This window comes from Chiloscyllium plagiosum, unplaced genomic scaffold, assembly GCF_037043375.1.
Source record: "Chiloscyllium plagiosum isolate Xiang-an unplaced genomic scaffold, Cpla_swu_hap1 HiC_scaffold_17, whole genome shotgun sequence".
Classification (NCBI taxonomy): domain Eukaryota; kingdom Metazoa; phylum Chordata; class Chondrichthyes; order Orectolobiformes; family Hemiscylliidae; genus Chiloscyllium; species Chiloscyllium plagiosum.
The window spans coordinates 37411295-37433107 of NW_028270155.1; the positions used below are offsets into that span (position 1 = coordinate 37411295).

Below are 21813 nucleotides of genomic sequence, written 5' to 3' on the forward strand. Positions count from 1 at the left end.
CACCTCCAATTTTGGTGTCATCTGTAAGCTTACTAACTGCTCACATCTAAATCATACACATAAATGACAAAGTATTGGACCCAGCGTTGATCCTTGTGACACTCCACTGGTCACAGGCCTCCAGTCTGAAAAACAACTACCCCCTGTCTTTTACCTTTTGAGCCAGTTCTGTGTCCAAATGGCTAGTTCTCCCAGTATTCCATGAGATCTAACCTTGCCAACAAGTCTCCCATGGGGAACTTTGTCGAATGCCTTACTGAAGTCGATGTAGATCACGTCCACCGCTCTGCCCTCATCAATTCTCTTTGAGTTTTTTTGAAGAAGTAACAATCAAGTTTGTGAGACATGGTTTCCCACACACAAAGCCATGTTGTCTATCCCTAATCAGTCCTTGCCTTTCCAAATACATGTGCATCCTGTCCCTCAGGATTCCCTCCAACAACTTGCCCATCACTGACGTCAGGCTCATTGGCCTATAATTCTCTGGCCTGTCCTTAACGCCTTTCTTAAATAGTGGCACCACGTTAGCCAATCTGCAGTCTTCTGGCACCTCAACTGTGACTATCGATGATACAGATATTTCAGTAAGGGGCCCAGCAGTCACTTCCCTAGCTTCCCACAGAGTTCTAGGATACACCTGATCAGGTCCTGGGGATTTATTCAATTTGTTTTGAGGCATCCAGCAATCCCTCCTCTGTAATACGGACATTTTTCAAGATGTCACCATCTATTTCCCTACATTCTATTCTTCCATATCCTTTTTCACAGTTAACACTGATGCAAAGTACTAGTTTAGTATCTTCCCCATCTCCTGGGGCTCCGCACAAAGGCCGCCTTGCTGATCTTTGAACGGCCCTGTTTTCTCCTTAGTTACCCTTTTTTCCTTAATGTATTTGTAAAATCCCTTTGGACTCTCCTTTAATTCTATTTGCCAAAGTGCTCTCATGTCCCCTTTTTGCCCTTCTGATTTCTCTCTTAAGTATACTCCTACTGCCTTTATACTTTTCTAAGGATTCACTCGATCTATCTTGTCTATACCTGACATAGGCTTCCTTCTTTTTCTTAACCAAAACCTCAATTTCTGTAGTCAGCCAGCATTCCCTACACCTACCAGCCTTCCCTTTCATCCTAACAAGGATATACTTTCTCTGGACTCACTCTCGTTTTCTCATTTTTGAAGGCTTCCCATTTTTCAGATGTCCCTTTACCTGTGAACATCTGCCCCCAATCAGTTTTTGAAAGTTCTTGCCGAATACCGTCAAAATTAGCCTTTATTCAATTTAGAACTTCAACTTTTAGATCTGGTCTATCCTTTTCCATCACCATTTTAAAACTAATAGAATTATGGTCGCTGTCCCCAAAGTGCACCCCCACTGACACCTCCGATCTTGCCCTGCTGTATTCCCCAAGAGTAGGTCACGTTTTCCACCTTCTGTAATAGGTACATCCACATAATAAATCAGAAAATTTTCTTGTACACACTTAACAAATGTCTTTCCATCTAAACCCTTAACACTATGACTGACAGTTCCAGTCCATGTTTGGAAAGTTAAAATCCCTACCATAACCACCCTATTATTCTTCCAGATAACTGAGGTCTCCTTAGAAATTTGTTTCTCAATTTCCCTCTGACTATTAGGGGGTCTATAAGTACAATCCCAATAAGGTGATCATCCATTTCTTATTTCTCAGTTCAAGCCAAATATCTTCCCTGGATGTATTTCCGGGAATATCCTCCCTCCTGTTAAGACGGACCCGGAGGGTCCCGTCTTTGCGTGTTCTTTCGGAAGGAGAGACTCACACTGGCAACTATGATTAGACGCAGACAGCAGTTTATTCACAGAATCTTAACTGATACAACGAATCTACAAGCATGCATTCGTTGGAGAAGGCGTTCTGCCTTCCCGTTCAAAGTTGACACAATTATACTTCGCGCTGCCTGGAGTCCCCGGTCAGTTCGCCTTCCCCATTGGTCCATTCATCTGCGCGCGCTGGGGATCCGTCCTCCTATTGGCCGCATCGAAGTGCCTGTCCAGCTCCTGCTGTGCTTGACAATGGCTCAGCCATCCCTGGGAGCGGTTCCGATCCCGTATTCAATAGTCCATTGTGTCAAGGAATTACTATGCGTCTGACAGGCTAGCCATTTTCAATAGTTTTAGTTTAACTAAATTGTCAATTACACTTATCAACTTTAGACTTAAATAGAGCCATTCACACTCACTAGTTACAGGTTCCGATAGAGCAATTCACACTTGTCTAACAGTTACAGATTCCGATCAGTTTCTTTATTAATCCCGAGTTTCGATGGGGCAATTGATACTGGCTGGTATTTACAGGCTCCAAGATTTAATTAACATTATGCATATCCCTTACAAGCTCCAGCAGTCATGCAGTCGCCTGCAGCAGCTCGCTTGGCTGTTGTTAACCATTTCAGGGCTGGAAGTGTCACCCTCCCTAGCCCTACATTAAACACCGCAGTGAAATCTCCCCAACACTCCGTACAGCTGTAATACTATCCCTTATCAAAAACGCCACTCCCCCTCCTCTCTTGCCTCCCTTTCTGTCCTTCCTGTCACATTTATATCCTGGAACATTTAAGCTGCCAGTCTGTCCATCCCTGAGCCATGTTTCTGTAATTACCATGATATCCCAGTCCCATGATTCTAACCATGCTCTGAGTTCATCTGCCTTCCCTGTTAGGCCCCTTGCATTGAAATAAATGCAGTTTAATTTATCAGTCGTACCTTGTTCCTGCCCTGCCCTGACTGTGTTTGTTTGACTCACTTCTTTTCTCAACTGTACCAGTCTCAGATTGATCTCTCTTTCCTCACTATCTCCCCCCACCTTAATAGTTTAAATCCTCCTGAGCAGCTCTAGCAAATCTCCCTGCCAGTATATTAGACCCCTTCCAATTTCGGTGCAATCCGCCCTCCTTGTCTACCCCAGAAGAGATTCCAATGATCCAAAATGTGAATCCTTCTCCCATGCACCAGCTCTTCAGCCATGCATTCATCTGCTCTATCCTCCTATTCCTATCCTCACTAGCTCGTAGCACTGGGAGTAATCCAGATATTACTACTCTCGAGGATTTCCTTTTTAAATTTCTCTCTCTCTCTCCCTCTCCCTCTCTCCCTCTCTCCCTCTCTCCCTCTCTCCCTCTCTCCCTCTCTCCCTCTCTCCCTCTCTCCCTCTCTCCCTCTCTCCCTCTCTCCCTCTCTCCCTCTCTCCCTCTCTCCCTCTCTCCCTCTCTCCCTCTCTCCCTCTCTCCCTCTCTCCCTCTCTCCCTCTCTCCCTCTCTCCCTCTCTCCCTCTCTCCCTCTCTCCCTCTCTCCCTCTCTCCCTCTCTCCCCCCTTCAGGAAGTCATCCTTTTCCCTTCCTCTGTCATTGGTTCCAATGTGGCCCCTCATCCCCCTTGAGATCATTCTGCACCCTCTCTGAGACATCCTTGCTCCTGGCACCAGGGAGGCAACACACCATTCTGATTTTTTTTTTCTGCTGGCCACAGAAACATTTGTCTTGTCTTGGACTAGAGAGTCCCCTAACACAATTGATCTCTTGGAACCTGACGTACCAAGACTGCATTACAGCCAGTCTCCATACCAGAAATTTGTTCGTGCTACATTCCCCTGAGAATCCATCACTCCCTACATTTCAAACAGGCATGCTGTTTTGGTAATGGGGATAGCCACAGAAGACTCTTGCACTACCTGCCTACCTCTCTTAGCTTTCCTGCAGTTAACCTACCTATGTGACTGTGTATCTGCAATTCTTCTTCCTTCCTAAAACTGCTATCCACCACACCCCCTTGCTCTTGTAAATTTACTTCATGCCAAACTTTCTCATTATTATGTACTAATGAATTTTCAGCAAATGCATATTAATAAGCTAAAAAACTGTCAAAGTTGTAACAATGTGACACCACTTGCCCACAAACAACAGACCAAGGGTTATGTCCTACAGCATGGTAAAATCCTCAATATGGCAATTTCTGTGAAATTTATTTTAAAATAATAATTCTACTTTATAACTTGGTAGTTTGTGATGTGACAGAAATACTCCAACACCATTAGGAAACTTCCTTATAACAACTGTTACTAACTGTGGGAAAAAATTGAATTTCAGACAATGCTGCACCTCAGAATACTTTACGGTTTCTTCAAATAAACTTTAAACTGTTGTAGGTTTTTATTTATATTGTATTATTAATTTGAAGGTAAAACGCTTCAGAGAGAAAATTCTTTACAGATAAACTCTCTAATTGACTTTCAATAACTATTATAAAACGTTGTTTCTTTGTTTCTAACTGGTGTGAGATGAGCAGTGGCCGCAACATCTCCTTTGTTTTAAAAGCTTCTGATTCAACTTGCTTCTGATCACCTTCAGTCCTGGTTTCTGGTTAATTTGGTTCTGACAGTCTCTTCTTTTCACTTCACACTGACCACATTGGTTATGGCAGCCTCCAGCTCTAGAGAAAAGATTTTGTGAAAAGTCAGCAGGTGAATGCATGGATTTCCCCAGTCCACTATTTGTCACTCTTATCTCTAGCATAGATCTAGTCTGACTCCTTATTCTGCTGGCACTTTTACCCTGTTTTTACCACTTCCTTTTTTGAAACTTGCATTTAAGAGATGGTGCCTTCAGCAGTGGAATGTCCCCTTAGTACGAAATCAGCTTAGATTTTGTGTTCACCTCTGAGTCAAATTTGAACCAGAAACCTTCTGATTTGAAGGAAAGTGTGCTATCAACTGAGCAAGAGTTGATGTAGTCCCAAAGAATGAAATTGCAGAGGTTTGGATTTTGTCACCAGACCAGAAATAAATTCAAATTAATTTTGATAATTTCTCTTTTGTAAAAGAAGTTTTTTTGGACTGTTAAATTGTTGTGCATTCTGATTTGACTAGTGCCAATTATTATGTATTGGAACTGAGTACCATATTGATGCATGCTATTGTCGAGGAAGCCTTGAGCGCAGATAAAACATTTTAAAACATTCAAACAGCGTGCACTCAGATTTCCAGCTTTATAAGGTTGAATAAATAATTTTCATTAGCTGTCCCAAAGTGCTTGTGTACTCATGTGGTAGCATGGGCAATGTAATTGGTATAGTTTAATGATCTACAAGATTTTCATTTATTCTTTTAATTAAAGGTGCATTATTTTGCTTTGTAAAATTAGTGAATTACTGCATCAGTATATTTTAGACCAGTTAGCTGAGTATAGTGCAAGTTTAAATGGAAAACTGCCACATAAATGTTCAGTCATAGTTATTTATTATAATTGGTATCTAGATTGGAAATGAGAAGACACAGCAGGGTAGCTGTTTTAAATGGCCCTCTGTTAACCTTTCCATTATCCTGGAAATCTACTCTAAAGGCATTAACAGTGTCTTCAACTGAAGAGAAAACAGTGATGACTAATTAGACTGCAGGAATTCATGTTTAATTTATTGAACGGTCACTCAATATCCTGCTCTCCTCCTGTCTTTTGCTTAACACAGCAAGCTTTCGTAATTAATTACAGTAAAAGAAAGATTAGTAATTTGGAAAATGTGAATAAGCTAAGCTTAGTGTAGAGAGCACAGTTTATATCTTTTAATATAGCAGGAGTTAGTTTGTGTACGATAGACCTGACCAATTAGTTTTGCATATATTCTCTGTAGAATAAAGCTGTCCACTTTTTAAAATGAGATATTGTGCTAGTTCATTTGCTCAAGTAAAAGTTAAACATATACAGGAGTCCCTGGTTTACAAACGTCCAACGTGCAAACTCTTCTACTTAGGAATGCAAACCCATATTGTGTTGCAACTTTAAAGAGCCAACATATGAACATTTACTGAAGTTATGAACTTCAGTGTCCTGAATTGTGTTCCAACCTGTGTACAAATATATTAATGAGGTCAATTCCTGGAATAGCGGGTCTACTTTTATGCTGAAAGACTGGAGCGACTGGGCTTGTATACCCTTGAGTATAGAAGACGGAGAGGGGATCTCTTATGAGATTATGAAAGGATTGGACACTCTGGAGGCAGGAAACATGTTTCCGCTGATGGGCGAGTGCCGAACCAAAGGACACAGCTTAAAAATACGGGGTAGACCATTTAGGACAGAGATGAGGAGAAACTTCTTCATCCAGAGAGTGGTGGCTGTATGGAATGCTCTGCCCCAGAGGGCAGTGGAGGCCCAGTCTCTGGATTCATTTAAGAAAGAGTTGGATAGAACTCTCAAGGATAGTGGAATCAAGGGTTATGGAGATAAGGCAGGAACAGGATACTGATTAAGGATGATCAGCCATGATCATATTGAATGGTGGTGCAGGCTCGAAGGGCAGAATGGCCTACTCCTGCACCTATTGTCTATTGAACAGATTTCAGAATGGAAGCCACTTACAACCCAGGGACAGCCTGTACAAGATGCAGCATGATGCGTCAGCATGATGGAAGGTGTAGCTGAAGTGTTTTCAAATATCAGTTAGTGATGATCTGGCAACTCCAGCTCTATTTGGGTTCTCTGAAGAGTTATTCAGCTTGTGCCTTTATTATTGCCATGCTCTAACGTGGACAAGAAGAGCTGAATTCTAGAGGTTGAATGAGGATGATTGCCAGTCAGCATTTGACCAAGGTGTGACATCAAACATCCGTAGCAAAATTGCTCTTGATACAAATCTCTGCAGTAGCTCAGGTTCGGTGTCAATTAAGATCTAAACTAGTCAGTCAACTGGAAACGTTTTTTTTGGGAGTGGAGGATAATTTAACTTGCTTTAATATGTCATGAAACATTTCAGGTGGGACTTCAACCTAGATTTTTTGGTGTCAGCTTTGTCAAATTTACTTAGAAACCTCTGACTTAATGAAGGGTCTTGTCCCTGCATTCAGGGATATTCAAATGCTCAAAATGTGCAACTGATTGTCGTCTCATGCCAAGCTGGGTGTTGATTTGAAAATAATTTCTCTTGATAATGAGTGGATTTCTTCCCAAAAAAATAATTTATATGAACTATGTCTGCCAAGCATTTGCAATAAGTTCTTCATATGGATTGCAGTGTCTTCATCCATCCTTTTTGGTCACCACCTCACCGATCAAGTTTGTGAGACTGGAAAGGGTGAGACTGTAGGGCTAATACTGAGACTGAAAGGTTTGAGTTCTAAAGAGAGGGTGGACACGCTGGGACTTTTCTCTTTGGCGCATCAGAGGCTGAGGGGTGACCTTTGAGAGGTTTATGAAATCATGAGGGGCATAGATTGGATGAATAGCCAAGTGTAAGGGAGTCCAAAACTAGAGGGTATAGGTTTAAGGTGAGAGCGGTAATATTGAAAAGGGAATGGAGGGGCAACTTTTTCATGCAGCGGGTGGTGTGTGTATGGAATCAGCTGTTGGAGGGAATGGTGCAATTACAATGTTTAAAACCCATTTGGACAGGTACATGGTTAGGAAAGGTTTAGAGAGATAAGGGTCAAATGTAGGCAAATGGGACCAGTTCAGTTTAGAAAACTTGGTTGGCATGATGATAAGTTGAGCCAATGAGTCTCTTTCCATGCTATATACCTCTATGACCTTTGTTTTGTGTTCATTGTAAGTGGGCAATTAAACTGGATGTGTCTTGCATGATCAAAATAGTGTATCTTTTCATGTTTCACTGTGGGTAGGAATACCTCATTTAAAAATTAATTTCCTCCTGCTATAGTAATTGGAAATTGAATAAGATGGCCAGCCTGTCTATCCAGAAAGGTAGAAAATATCATTGACTGGAGGCAATTCATAAAATAAATAGGTCTGGAGATTCTGCTAGGGGAGTAATTACCCACCAACAGAAATCTGCTGTTCTTACCTGGAGACACAGGTGGATGAGGATGGGGAAGCATTAGGGCAAAGTACTGTTGAATTATTGCAAAGGGGTCACAGATACATAAGTTACTTATTGTGGCAACTCACTTCTGCTTAAAGTTCAGTTAAACTTTGTGCTGTTTAATTCGATTCCACCTGAATTAAACTGGTGTCGTGTGGAAATTTGGGCCACAGAATCAGCATTGGAGTCAACCATAGACCTGAAACTATAAAATGAGATAGGATTACTTAATAATATCATATTAAAGGCACCGCAGGGTATCAATAGCCATAAAATGATTTGAATTTTGCATTCAATTTGAGGCAGAGCAGCGTGGTTCTGAAACTGTGTTTTTAAAATTTAACTAAGAACAATTGAGGGCACAAGAGCAGAGCTGACTAAAATGAATTGTCACATTAGGTTAAAGAATAGCTCAATGGAAATGCACTGGCAGATATTTAAGGAAGTATTTTAGAATGCACAGAATAGATACATTCTAAAGTGGCAAATATTTCTATGGACAACGCATTGAGAAATATAAAACAAATACTGAGTTTATGCCTTTTTTATTTTAAAGAAAGGAGTTATAAATGTGAGTTTCCATTCTATTGAAAATGAGACTAGGGAATTAATGCTGGAAAATAGAGATGGCTGATAACTGATATTTTGCACTGGTCTTCATTAATGAATGATACAAGTAACCTCTAAGACACCGCTTTAAATAAGGAAATGGCATTAAGGAAGGAACTCAGAAAAACTGCAATCACCAGAGAAGTGATACCCTGAAGATTGTTGGAGCTGCGGAGTGAGAAGTGTCGAGGTCTTGAAGGACTGCATACCAGGGCCTTTTAAAAGAAGTCGCTAGTGAGATAGTAGATGAATTAATTTTAATTTTCAAAAACTTCCTTGATTTGTGATGGTGCCATTTGGTTGGATTATAACAAACTACTTTTATTCAAAAAGGATGGAAGACACAGCAGGAAAAAATGGGACAGTTAGCATAACATCTACGATTGGAAAAATGCTAGAAGCTATTATTAAAGATGACATAGCTGGGTATTTGGATAAGCTCAAGGAAATCGGGCAGACTCGACATGGTTTTGTGGAAGAGAAGTCACACTTAATTTATTGGAAGCTCTCGCTCTCGCGTGGGTACACTATCTGGTGTGCGACTCTCTCACGCGCATGCCCTCCCTCATGTCTCTGTCTCTGTCTCTGTCTCTCCCTCTCCTTCACCCCTCTCCCATGCCATCTCTCTTGTGCATTTTCTCTTGCACGCTTTTTCATGCATGTGTTCTCTCTGTTGCTCTCTCAAGCGTATGCCCTCCCTTGTGCCCCCACTCCAGAGATTAGCTACAATATTTTCTACTCTTGATGGTCTAAGACATCAACTGAAGAACAATAGTATTATCCAGTTATAACTTTTTACCTGTGTGTGAAATTATCCAAAAGCTGTATACTTGACATTGCGTTGTTTATCTCCGATTAGCAATAATAAACTTTTAACTATCGAAAACACATTGTTGGGAAGGTTTAGCAGTCTGGCTGCATCCATGGAAGGAAATTATAGATACTATTTCAGGTCCACAGATCCTTCTTCAGAACGGATGGTGGCTAGCAAAAGGTTGGATTTTATGCAGAAAATAGTTGGAGGGTGAGCAGCGAATGCAGTAGACCAAATTGTGTGAAGGGCAGGTAAAGTGCTACTTTACCTTGAAGGTGTGTTTGGGCATTTAGATGCTGAGGAGGGAGGAAGTAAATTGACAGGTTGCAGGGAAAGGTACTGTGGGGGGTTTGCTGGAAGTGAAGGAGGAGTGGATAAGGGTGTCCCAGAGGGAACGGTCCCTGCGAAAGGCTGACAAGGAAATGGAGGGGAATATGTGTCTGGTTGTGGCATCCCACTAGAGGTGGCGGAAATGGCAGCTAATGATCCTCTGGATGCGGATACTGGTGGGATGGTAGGTGAGGACAAGGAGACCCTATCATTGTTGTGCGAGGGAAGAGAGGACTAAACACTGAAATGCGGGAGATGGGTCAGACCCAAGGAAAGAATTGTAATCTCTTGCTGGGAAGAATTTATTGCAGTCAACTAGGGTGGTTGAAAGGAAGGGAGTCGATTCATCTTTCCCACCTGTTTGCGTTACTATTATGGAATTTTGGCTTCAGATGAATTGTGATCAGGTGACTACCTCATTTTCTGCTGAAACAGCTTCAGTGGATCCAGCAGATTGCTCCCCTATCTCCTCCCCTTCTTCTGCTTCGAAGATTGCCTCTTTTGTGTTAATTGTAGGTTCGATATTTGTTAGAATGGATGGACGAAGATCCAGAGGAAGAGGAAGGCCTTATGTTGAAATCAGAATTCTGTCATCCTTTGTGTCAATGTCCAAAGTGTGAACCGGCACAAAAGGTATGTGCTTTTTCCTGCAAAGTAATCGCTTCTAATGTTCAATCCAAAATGCAACTCTTGATTTACAGAAGAAATAAGGTTGCCTGAAAGGTGGAATTAATGGAAATTGGGAAAACTTAACATATACTGTCTTCTAATGACTCTGCCTGGTCTGTAACACTCAGATAATTTACTCTTCTATTATTCATTGTTTTAATAAAGTAGGACAGTGTAATATAAGCATATATTGCTCTACAGTTGTGACATAAAAGGTGAGATAAAAACCACTGTTAGATTTAAAATATTGTGCCATGCATGTTGTTTACTGTGCATCCTTAGCAGAAATAACAAGTGATACAAAAACAGGAAAACATCAGTGACAAAAATCAGTTTTTAAAGAAATTTGTAGTTGACCTGTACTGCAGATCCCTCAACTATTGTATCTGTATGAGTAAATGTCTGCAGAATATAGAAAACCAGAGAATTACTTTGAAAAAGCTAAGACCATGGCGGTTCCTCTGCTATGATAAAAACTGCAGAGAAAATTTGAACTTTGATTAAAAATGAAGTTTACTTCAGTGACTTCAGCAGTGAACTGTTTGGAGAAAGGTAATCTTTGATTGCAGGGCACAGTTATAGTGGCATCCATTGTAGTGCCCATGCTAGTGATGTGATGATGCAAGACACAATGAGGCAGTATGGAATGGCATGAGGTGACATAAGGCATTTTAAGTGAGAAAGCTTTAAATGGGGAGATTTAAAACCGAACACCTGTGTGTATTGCACCATGTTAATCATAAAAGGCTAATGACTAATTTGATCTCCATAGAAACTTTCCAGTGTTACTGTCAATGGTCTGAGTGTGAATTCTGCCAATCAAGATGGTTTTACTCCGTTACATGTGGCTTCTCTGCATGGGCACTTTGACCTGGTCTCACTTCTACTGCGCCATGGTGCCAATGCCAATACAAAAAATTCCCATAATGCAACACCACTTCACCTGGCTTGCCAACACAATGACCTCCAGGTAAGCAAAGAGAAAATAACCTGTATTGAAGTTCAGTATCACACTGTATTCATTACTTAGAAACAGAAGTAGGCCATTCAACTCCTTGAGCCTGTTCTACCATCCAATGAGATCATAGCTAATATACAGCCTCACTCCATATATCTGCCTTTGGCCCATATTCCGTAATACCTTGGCTTCACAAAGATTTACCGATCTCGGATTAGTAACTGATCCAGTGTCCTCTGCCATTAATGGAAACGAGTTCCAAACATCTACCACCCTTTGCGTCTCTCCTGAACAGTCTAGCCCTAAGTCTCAGACTGTCCCCCTCATTCTAGAATCACCAAGCAGTGGGAATAGTTTATCTACTGTGTTTTCCTGTTAATATCTTGAAGACTTCAATTAGATTACCCCTTAACCATCTAAATTCTAGAGGAAACAGGCCTAATTTATAAAATCGCTCCTCCTAACTTAATGCCTGAAGTCCGGGTATCATTCTTATAAACTCATGTTGCATCCTCTCTGAGGCCAATGTATCCTAAGGTATGATGCCCAGATCGGCTGTTGGTACTCTAATTGGAGTCTAACCAGGGTTTTGTATAACTGCAGCATAACTTCTGCATCCTTGTAGTCGAGTTGTCTAGGTATAAAGGCCAGCATCAATTAGCGGAAGTGTTTGTGAATGCCCTGGGAAGTTACAGTTCATGTTATGGGTGCCATTCTTAAACCCCAGCTGTGTACCATATTAAATACTGTTAGCCTGATACTGCCCTTTGTTAATGCTGTTAATTCCGAATGGCTGAGTGTGGCAAGTTGGCACCCTACTTTGCAAACAGTGATGGGGTGGTGGAGAGCAGGGTCGTCATCTCTGCCCATGATCACCAGAGGAGAAAACTGCAAACTGACATTGCAGACCTGGTCTGATATTGCCACAATGTGGTGTCCATGTTCTGACCGGAATGTGCATTCATGTTACAAGAAAATTTAATGACCACCTGCACTCCACAAGGTAGGTGGCACCATCTTGTCTTCACTACCTCCCACTTATACTAATTCTTTCAGTGCATCCACCTCCCACCGTGGCTCATAGGCTACCACCCTCATTATTGCCTGCAAGATTTCCCCTCAATGGTTCTCGTCCAACCACCCCTCCAAACTCGGTTGTTCTTGCCCCCTGCACTTCCTCCTCACTCAGAGCACTGCATCTCCTTTTCTGACTGAGGATGGTGTAGCTCCCAGTCTGACTATAGTCTCCTGATGAAGGGCTTTTGCCCGAAACGTCGATTTCGAAGCTCCTTGGATGCTGCCTGAACTGCTGTGCTCTTCCAGCACCACTAATCCAGAATATAGTCTCCATTGAGTGGACTAGGATTATTTAGACACTCCGACATGGCCATTTGGTTGAAGCACATGTAGTGTTTGCAGCGTAAGCTGCAGAATTTCTGAAGAGTCATACAGGACTCTAAACAGTAACTCTCTTTTTCTCTCTGTTCCATGGATGTTGAGTTTCTCCACATTCTGTGTTTGTTTCAAAATTTCAAGCATTTGCAGTTTATTTATTGCTTTTGAGAGCCCTGAGATGGTTTTGGTGCCTGAGATGGTGCCAGCCTGGCAACAACATTACAATGTAAGGTGTTGATGAGCTCCAAAGTGTAGTTCTGAGGTTCTGAACTGCTATAGGTTAGTCCAAGATCTGCCATGATAATGTGGTGAGGCAGCATTACCGATGCCACTCCTTTGCAGATGGAGGCAGCTGCTGCCCAGGACTCATGCCTTAAGTTTTTGGGGAATGCTGGCTAACATGGAGGTGTTGGGTTACAGCTGACTTTGCAATGAGGAAATTGCCACCATCTTGTTTCTCACCAATACCAGAGATAATAGCAATTTATCTATTAATGAGGTTTTAATGAGACAGTAATTCATGCAAATATGGTCTTTGTTTAATAGTGAAATTCTCGCCTTGCTGATGAAACCTGAGAGAAAATTGGACTGTTTTTCACAACATTCCTTATTAAAATAACTGGTATTCTTCTGTTTTCTCTTTGCATTGACTAACAAATACTCAATTGTAAAACTTGCAGGGCAGCAGAAGGCTGTAAGACTCAGTGCTTGCTCTTCAATTTGAACTGAACTCTAATTGCATTTTCCTGTGCCTTCTATTTGTTAAAATTATTTCTAATTAATAAAGTCTCTGTCTTGAGTAAACTATTCAAACTTGCAAAATACTTCTGTATAAAAAGAATTCTTCTAATGTCTCATTTCGTTCCTCTCATTTTGATTGGGGTTTGTAAACCTGTTGTCATGACTTGAGAATGTAAGTCTGTATCTCTGTATGCCTCTCTCGTCAACTTTATATCCGGTTTAGAACAAATGGTGCGTCAACCAGGTTTTTTTAGTAAATAACAAAATTAATGATTATTCAACAAAGCTGATTAACACTTATGGACTAGGCCAGACCCCTCAAGACATTATAAGCAGGTAGCCCAGACCATAACTTGCTATTTGTTTAGCTAGCTGTATAGTGGATATTCCCGTTGTAAATTAGCTGGGTCGTCTGCCAGGTCTTAAACAAACCAAAATTCATTTACAAAATTACGGAATGAAACACCGAACAAAAAAACAGAATACCGCCTAATTCATCCTGTCCAAATAAAAGCAAATTACTGCAGATGCTGGAATCTGAAATCAAAAGAGAAAATCCTGGAAAGTCTCAGCAGGTCTGGCAGCATCTGTAAGGAGAGAAAAGAGCTGACGTTTCGAGTCTAACTGATCCTTTGTCAAAGCTCTTTTTTTTAAACAAAGGGTCAGTTAGTCTCAACGTCAGCTCTTTTTTCTCCTTCGAGATGCTGCCAGACCTGCTGAGATTTTCCAGCATTTTCTCATCCTATCCAAACCTGGCTTAATTATGATATTCCGAAAATACATGAACAGTCCCAATAAACCAGTACCTTAATCAGAGTAAAAATGAAACTGAGGCTTGCAGGTCAAAGTTAGGGCAGAAGGAGAGAGATTCCAGTATCAACTGTGGCTGATTCCAGCAACCTTTCTTCACACACAACTGCTGAACTGCCCCAAAACCCTCAATGGCTGGGACTAGCCACTCCCCTTTCAGTATGCAAGCTATTTCTAAAACATGAAAGCCTTGGGCCTGAGGTGCTGTTTGTTCAGGGGTAGACAGGAAGGGCCCTAATAAACCATTCATCCCTGCACCGGCTCAGCTGTTTCAGAGACTGGGCTGTTTTATGACCCCTCTGAAAAAAATCAAGGGCATAGTAATCTTGGAACAGAACCACTATTGTGATACCTCCTCCCTTTTAAAAAAAAAATGAACCATCAATATCCAAAGAGCTTCATTTTTAAAACCCCTTTTTAAAAAAAAGTTAGTACACACACACATTAAACTGACAATGCACAAACAAACATGCACAATTACATTTGGATTTAGTCTATGCTACTCCCACCACTGAACACCTCCATATCTCATTCTAGTCTCGACAATGCATCAGCAATCAAGTATTCTTGACCTGCCACTGCACAATTGTCAAATTGAATAGCTGCAATAACAAGCTCAATTTCAACAGTCTGGCATTTTTGTCCTTAAATTTCTCCACAAATGTCAATGGGTTATGGTTAGTGTATACGATTGTCTCAGATGTGTGGCTGGTAATATGAACACTGAAATGTTGTAGTGCCCAACACCAAGCTTAAAGTTTGTTTCTCAACCATCGAATGTTTCTGCTGATGAACATTCACTTTCCTGGAGAAATACCCGATAGGTCTATCTATCTTTTCGTCATCTTCCTGTAGGAACGGAGCACAGCACTGACACCCACATTGTTGGCATCGATATCCACCTTTAAAGGCTTTGTGTAATCAGGTGTGGCTAATACCAGGGCAGTGGTTAACACCGTCTTCAGGCTGTCAAATGCTTTCTGACAGTCTGCTGTCCACTGAAGCTTCTTGCCTTTCTTTAGTAATTCATTGAATGGAGCTACTACACTGCTAAAATTCAGCACAAACTTGCGATCTAATCCATTCAATCCCAGGAACTATAGTACAGCTCTTTTTGTCAATGGTTGGGAAATTCCCAGTTACTTACGTTTTCGCATCCTGTGGGGCCATTTGTCTATGTCCAGTAACATGGCCCATGAAGGTGACTTGTGTTTTGGCAAATTCACTTTTGACTAGGTTTACCACCAAGCCTGCCTTCCGAAGTCAATTGAACAAGTCCAATAAATATTGTAAATGTTTCTTCTGTGACTAAAAACCACCAAGGTCATCGATGTACACAACAAAATTGGATAATCAGGCTTTTACCTTATTAGTTAGTCTCTAACATGTGGCTGGAGTGTTTTTCATATCAGATGGCATGACTTTGAACTGATACAGTCCATTTGGCGTTATGAAAGCTGAAATTGCCTTTGCTTTCTCTGACTGAGGTATTTGCCAGGAGCCTCTGAGCAAGTCCAACTTAGAAATGTAAGTTGTTTGTCCCACTTTTCAACACGGTATTCCAACAGCGGAATTGGATATGCATCAGTCTTTGTAACGGCATTGACTCTGTGATAGTCCACACAACTGTTGGGTACCATCTGGCTTTGGCACCATGACTGTGGGTGAGCTCATCACTGTAACTCAGTTCAATTATGCATCTTGGAACATGCGTTCTATCTGCTTCTGAACCTGTGGCAACTTTAGAGGGTTATACCTATAAGGATGTTACTTAATCGGAACAGCATCTCCTATATTTACATAGTGCACAATTAGTAATAACTCTTTCAGGTCATTTAGATTTTTCTCAGGAAGGTAACTCAATAATTTATCCCAATTTTTGACAACTTTCTCATTGTCCAATTTAATTTGTGAAATGTCCAATTCAGAATTCTCTGAACTTGGTATTTTCTTCTGTGCTGTAATCATTAACGCCTTCTCCTCTTGCTTTCCTTCCCTGTTAGAATACCTTTTGAGCATATTCACATGACAACGTTCTGAGAGATTTTTTTCTTGTCTGGAGTCCTTATCAAGTAGTTTACCTCTTTCAATTTCCTTCCGATTTGATAACATGCATTAAATGTTGCTTTTAGAGGTTCACCTATTACTGGAAGTAACACTAATACCTTATGCCCAATAGCAAAATTGCGCATTTTTGATTTCCTATCCGCTTCCTGTTTCATTGCATGCTGTGATACTTTTAAATGCTGTCTAGCCAACTCCCCCACTCTATTTAATTGTTCTTTAAAATTTGTGGTTTCTGAATTCTGACTTAATCATTTCTCTTTAATCAATTTTAGTGGTCCTCTCACTTCATGCCCAAAAACTCATTCAAATGGATTGAATTTGGTCGATTCATTTGGTGCATCTCTGATTGCAAAAAGCACAAAAGGGACTCCCTTATCCCAATCATCTGGATAAGCCAGATTATAAGGCCTCAACATGGTCTTTAGTGTTTGACGCTATCTTCCTAGCGCTCCCTGCGATTCTGCATGGTACACAGTAGATTTGAATCGTTTTATGCCTAAGCTGTCCATGACTTCCTTGAACAGTTTGGATGTAAATGTTTGACCCTTATCTGACTGTATCTCTATTGGTAGTCCGTATCTAGTTTCTAAAAAAAATTGTAGTTTTTCTACAATCCTTTTAGCTGGGGACCTATGCAATCAATTATGACTCTTATAAAAGGTTCCTCAAATGCAGGGGATAGATATGAAAGGTGCAGGTTTTGTTACTGCCTGTGGTTTTCCAGTTACATGACATGTGTGACACGTCTGGCAAAATTCAACTACATCCTTGTGTAGTCCAGACCAGTAAAAATGTTGTATTTTAGCCTGTGTTTTCCTCCCCCCTAAATGACCTCCAAGTGGTAGCTCATGTGCCATTTGCTACACCTCCTTTCTATGCAATACAATTTGATGAAATTTTGCCCATAATCTGCTTGAATATGTGATGGTCTCCATTTCCTCATTAAGGCATCATTTTTCAAATAACACACCGGGATGCATTCAGAGTCTTCCTTTGTACATACGTTTTGATACAACTGCTTTAAATTTTCATTTTTCTGCTGCAACTCAGTTTTGCAGAGGTCAAGATATTTGCATGTTTATCTATTTGCTCCTGTTCTGTCCCACTTAACTGATAAAACACAGTCTCTGCTAATGACACTTCAGCTTCTTTGTCTGTACCCTTTGATCTCTTCTCCTTCAATTTGTGACTCTGTGATCTCGTTACTACACAATCAGGGAAGATTCTTGGATAAGCATCCTGCATTGCTTTAGTTGCCTGCGTTTCTACTGGCTTTTCAACGAGAGTAGGCAGTGTGCCAACCAGTGAATCAGCGATATTATTCACCAGGACAAGTTGTATTCCTGGAGCTGAGTGTTTGTTCAGTACTCCTATCACAAATTCTCCACTCTAGCCTCACTTTACATAATTTGAGCACTCTTTGTCTCACCATGAATTACTGTTACCAGTACCTTTTCTGGCAATAGTTTCTCAGGAGTACATATCTCCTCATCCTTTAGCATCACAGACTGAGAGGATTCTGTGTCCCTTAATATTGTAACCCCTTTACCTGCGACTCCTGGCCTTTGGGAATAAACTTTACCTTTGCAGTGTATGTTTTAAGCAGATCTGGCACTTCCTCCTTAATGAAACTCTGATCAGCTTGTGCATTCTGATGCAGCTTTCTAGCTTCCAATGTGCTTTCTGGTACGATGCCAATAGAACTTCCAGGCTTATGCTTTCCTATGTCTGGTTTTCCTGTGCTTTTCCTAGCCCAGCAACACTGATTTCATGTGGCCTACTTCATTGCAATGAAAACACCGGAGCTTTTTAACTACTTTGTCCCCCTCAAAGATTTCCCTTTTGCCTTGTGGTAAGTTCTCCTTATGATCTTCACATTCCCTTTCCATGTGAGGATTTCTCTTTGCCCCATCGTCTATCCTTCATGGATTGGAATTGATTGGGGAGTCCAAACTGTATTGTTTATGGACCAACTCGTAGTCATCAGCCACATCAGTTGCTAACATTGCTATTTTTAACTCTCTGCTTTTCCACACGATGCTTACCTTCAGCCTTCATCTCCATCCTTTTATGCTGACTTCCCTGTTTTAAATGTTGCTGAAGTTCAAACTTTTTTTTTCTTTTGCTTTTAATCATAACTCAAACTGGTTTATTTCTGCTGCCCTTCCTTCTCTCCCGCCTCTAACTTAACTTAAGCTGCTTCATTTGCAATTGAATTCTTGTCATCTCGACAGATCCTGATGGTGTTTCCAGCAAATTTAAATGCTGAGCTACTGCTGATATCATCATATCTTTCCTCATATTAGGAGGTAACTTCAACCACAACTTATCTATTAATTCTTGCAGCTTGGTCTTATTTGCTTTTTGTAACATCCCCAAGCTCACTTCTTCCACCTCCAGAAACTCCTTGGTGACTGAAAGAGCCATTGCTATCTGAGTGTTTAAATAACCAAATCAACACCTGAAATAAAAGACACTAATATCCACCACTAATTGTTTAAATCCTGCAAAGAGCCCCCAATCTCTTATTGACTAGGCCAGACCCCTCAAAACATTAAGTCGGTAGCCCAGATCATAACTTTACTATTTGTTTAACTAGGTATGTAGTGGATATTCCTGGTGTAGATTAGCTGAGTTGTCTGCCAGGTTTTAAACAAACCAGATTTATTTACAAGATTACAGAATGAAACATGAAGAACAAAATACAGAATACTGCCTAACTTATCCTATCTAAACCCGGTTTAATTATGCAGTTCTGAAAATACGTGCAACAGTCTCAATAAACCAACTTCTTAAACACTGAGTAAAAATGAAACAGAGGCTTACAGGTCAGAGAGAGAGAGAGAGAGAGAGAGAGAGATTCCACTCCCAACTGTGAGTGACTCTAGCAACCTTTCTTCACTCACACACACACACACCCGCAAATGCTGGGACTGGCCACTCCCATTTCAGTATGCAAGCTAGTTCTAAAGCATGAAAACTGTGGGTCTGAGGTGTCATCTGATTAGGGGTAAACAAGGGCCCGAATAAACCATTCATCTTTGCACCAACTCAGCTGTTTCAGAGACTGGGCTGCTTTATGACCCCTTTGAAAAAAAAATTAAGGGCATAGTAACCTTGGAACAGAACCACTATTGTAACAACACATATTTGGAAATATTAAATATCTGCACAATTGCACCTTGGAAAACAAAACATTAGCCAATAGTTGTTTTATTCTTGACGGCGAAATGAGCAAGATGATCAGCTTGGCATGTTGGTACATGGAGATGGGTATCACTCAATATAAATGATTGCCTTTGGCATCTTCAATACAGTTCCCTCAGCAATTGTCAAGAATTCTTTGTCATTCCAATGTATCTGTTATATCCTTACCATCATTCTGGTAATGGGATCCCCGGAATTGTATATAACGCTTAATTTGTCACCTAACCAATACTAGGTCCAAATTTAGAATCGCCTTTTCATACTTAATAAAATAAAGTCAAATGAAAACATAGCATTGCATTTCAGTAATGAAGAATTACAAAAAGTTATGTTTTCTTAAACAGATAGTTCAATACTTGCTGAATTATAATGCAAAATTAAATAAGAAAGATGTATATGGTAATACATCATTGCTCCATGCCTGCCTTCAAGGACATCTGGAAATTGCTGAGTTGTTGCTGGAGGTAAGAACACCAATTTGCCTGAAATATGCTCTTTTGAGGCTGTTTCTGTAAAGCAGTTAAAACCTGCTTTAAACTATTTTTCGAGCTTGGCTCAGTTGATAACATCTACCCTAGGTCAGGATGTAATAACCCCAGGCCTAAGCTTCACTCCATAGACTTCAGTCCGCAATCTAAAGTGACACTTCAGTGGAGTACTGAGCGTGTTGCACTTTGAGAGGAGATGTGATATCTTAGCCCTATTTAACCCTTCAGGCTTCTGTAACCCATGACTCTGTTTAAAGAGGAGCAGGGTTGTGTTCTTGTCTGTCAAGCAGCACCAGTAAAACACATTAGTTGATCATTTATTGCTGTTTATGGAACCTTATTATACTTAAATTGGTTGCCAGGTTTCCCTACATTAGTAAGCTTAAAATAATTCATTGGCTGTGAGCTTTCAGGATATCTTGAGGGTATGCAAGGTGTATAACTACAAGGTGATACGTGGACGTATTTTGTCTTCAGAATGCCTGTGCCCTTTTGTCTTTGCACAACTTTGTTCTCATGTACTTGCCCCTCTTGAGTTTATAAATGCAGAATGTTCTCAGCAATTTTTAGTTTGCTGCTGTATAAAGGCCAAGCAGCTATTCCAATTTGGCACACAATGCTAGTCTTATCGCCACTATGAAGCATTTATGGGCAACACGATGGCTCAGTGGTTAGCACTGCTGCCTCACAGTCCCAGGGACCCAGGTTCGATTCTACCCTCAAGTGCAAACTCTAAACGGTCGCCTTCTTCCAGTGTCTGTATGGATTTCCTTCAGGTGCTCTGGATTCCTCCCACTGTCCAGGGATGTGCAGACTAGGTGGATTAGCCATGGGAAATGCAGGATTACAGGGATGGGGTAGGGAGGAAGGTCTGGGTGGCATGCTTTTCTTGGGCCAGTGTGGATTTGATGGGCTGAATGGCCTGCTTCCACACTATAGGGATTCAATGATCACGACACAGCAATTAAGATGATTGCTAGTAGCATAGTAACCACACCACTAGTAATAGGAAATAAAGTTGAAGAACTTTGCTGCTTTGTTTGACTTGTTAATGTGTGCGTACTGTTCTGAAACTTGGTGAGTTTTTTAAAATCTGCTTACTCTGAAAACTCTCCAGCATGGTGCCAATGTTAATCTTGCCAACAACCAAGGAAATACTGCTCTGCATGAGGCTGTAAAGGGAAAACATGGAGCGCTGGTGAATCTACTTTTGTGCAACGGAGCATCGGTCAATTTACGAAATAAGCAGCAGTGCACTCCAGTTGATTGTGCTGAGGAGGTCTGTGGGAAGGTAAAAGCTTGTAACTGTCATTTCACTTAGGAATCATAAAATCCTGCACAAAAAGGCCATGTTAGCATCTGTTCTCTGCCAGGTTTTATAACGAGCAATCCATTATTTTCTCTTCTCTCCTCTTTCTAAATAGCTTTTCAAGTGTATAACCAATTTCCTTTAGACAGTTGCCATTTAATCTGCTTGTGGGAAATGATTTCTGAGCAATCACAAAGCTGTTTATAGTGGGACCATTGCATTCCAGCCAATCAAAAAGCTTTTTCACATGTTAGTCCAACTTTAAAAAGAAAAGAGAATGGCAAGTTGCTGAAACTACGGAGAAGGACTAGTTAAATTCTGAACCTAATTTTGTTTTCTCATCCAGGTTTTTTTTTAACTGCATCTGTATTTAGTATCTGCCCATGAAACTTTCCTTCCCATTATCACATTTTTGTCTCACTTATGGATAATGTCTCATTATAAATTCTAATGCCCATGTTAATTATTGAGACTGCTAGTGTAAATTGTTATGCTGTAATTAAGCACAAACACAAAGCTGGAGAAACTCAACAACTCTGGCTGCATCTGTGGAGAGTTAGTTTCGATTCTCC

General features: G+C 40.8%; 1 protein-coding gene across 5 annotated transcripts in view; it reads left to right on the forward strand.

Annotated features, from left to right (window-relative positions):
* Nucleotides 1-21813, forward strand: part of ankrd27 (ankyrin repeat domain 27 (VPS9 domain)) — a 94466-nt gene that overhangs the window by 61857 nt on the left and 10796 nt on the right. For 2 of the 5 annotated variants that reach the window (XM_087995843.1, XM_087995844.1), the window contains exons 22-25: nt 10114-10230; nt 11039-11236; nt 19789-19908; nt 21050-21223. In XM_087995843.1, the coding sequence (XP_087851969.1) occupies nt 10114-10230; nt 11039-11236; nt 19789-19908; nt 21050-21223 (609 nt within the window). The remainder of the gene's footprint in view (nt 1-10113; nt 10231-11038; nt 11237-19788; nt 19909-21049; nt 21224-21813) is intronic. The other 3 variants (XM_087995846.1, XM_087995847.1, XM_087995845.1) reach the window with 2 other exon arrangements.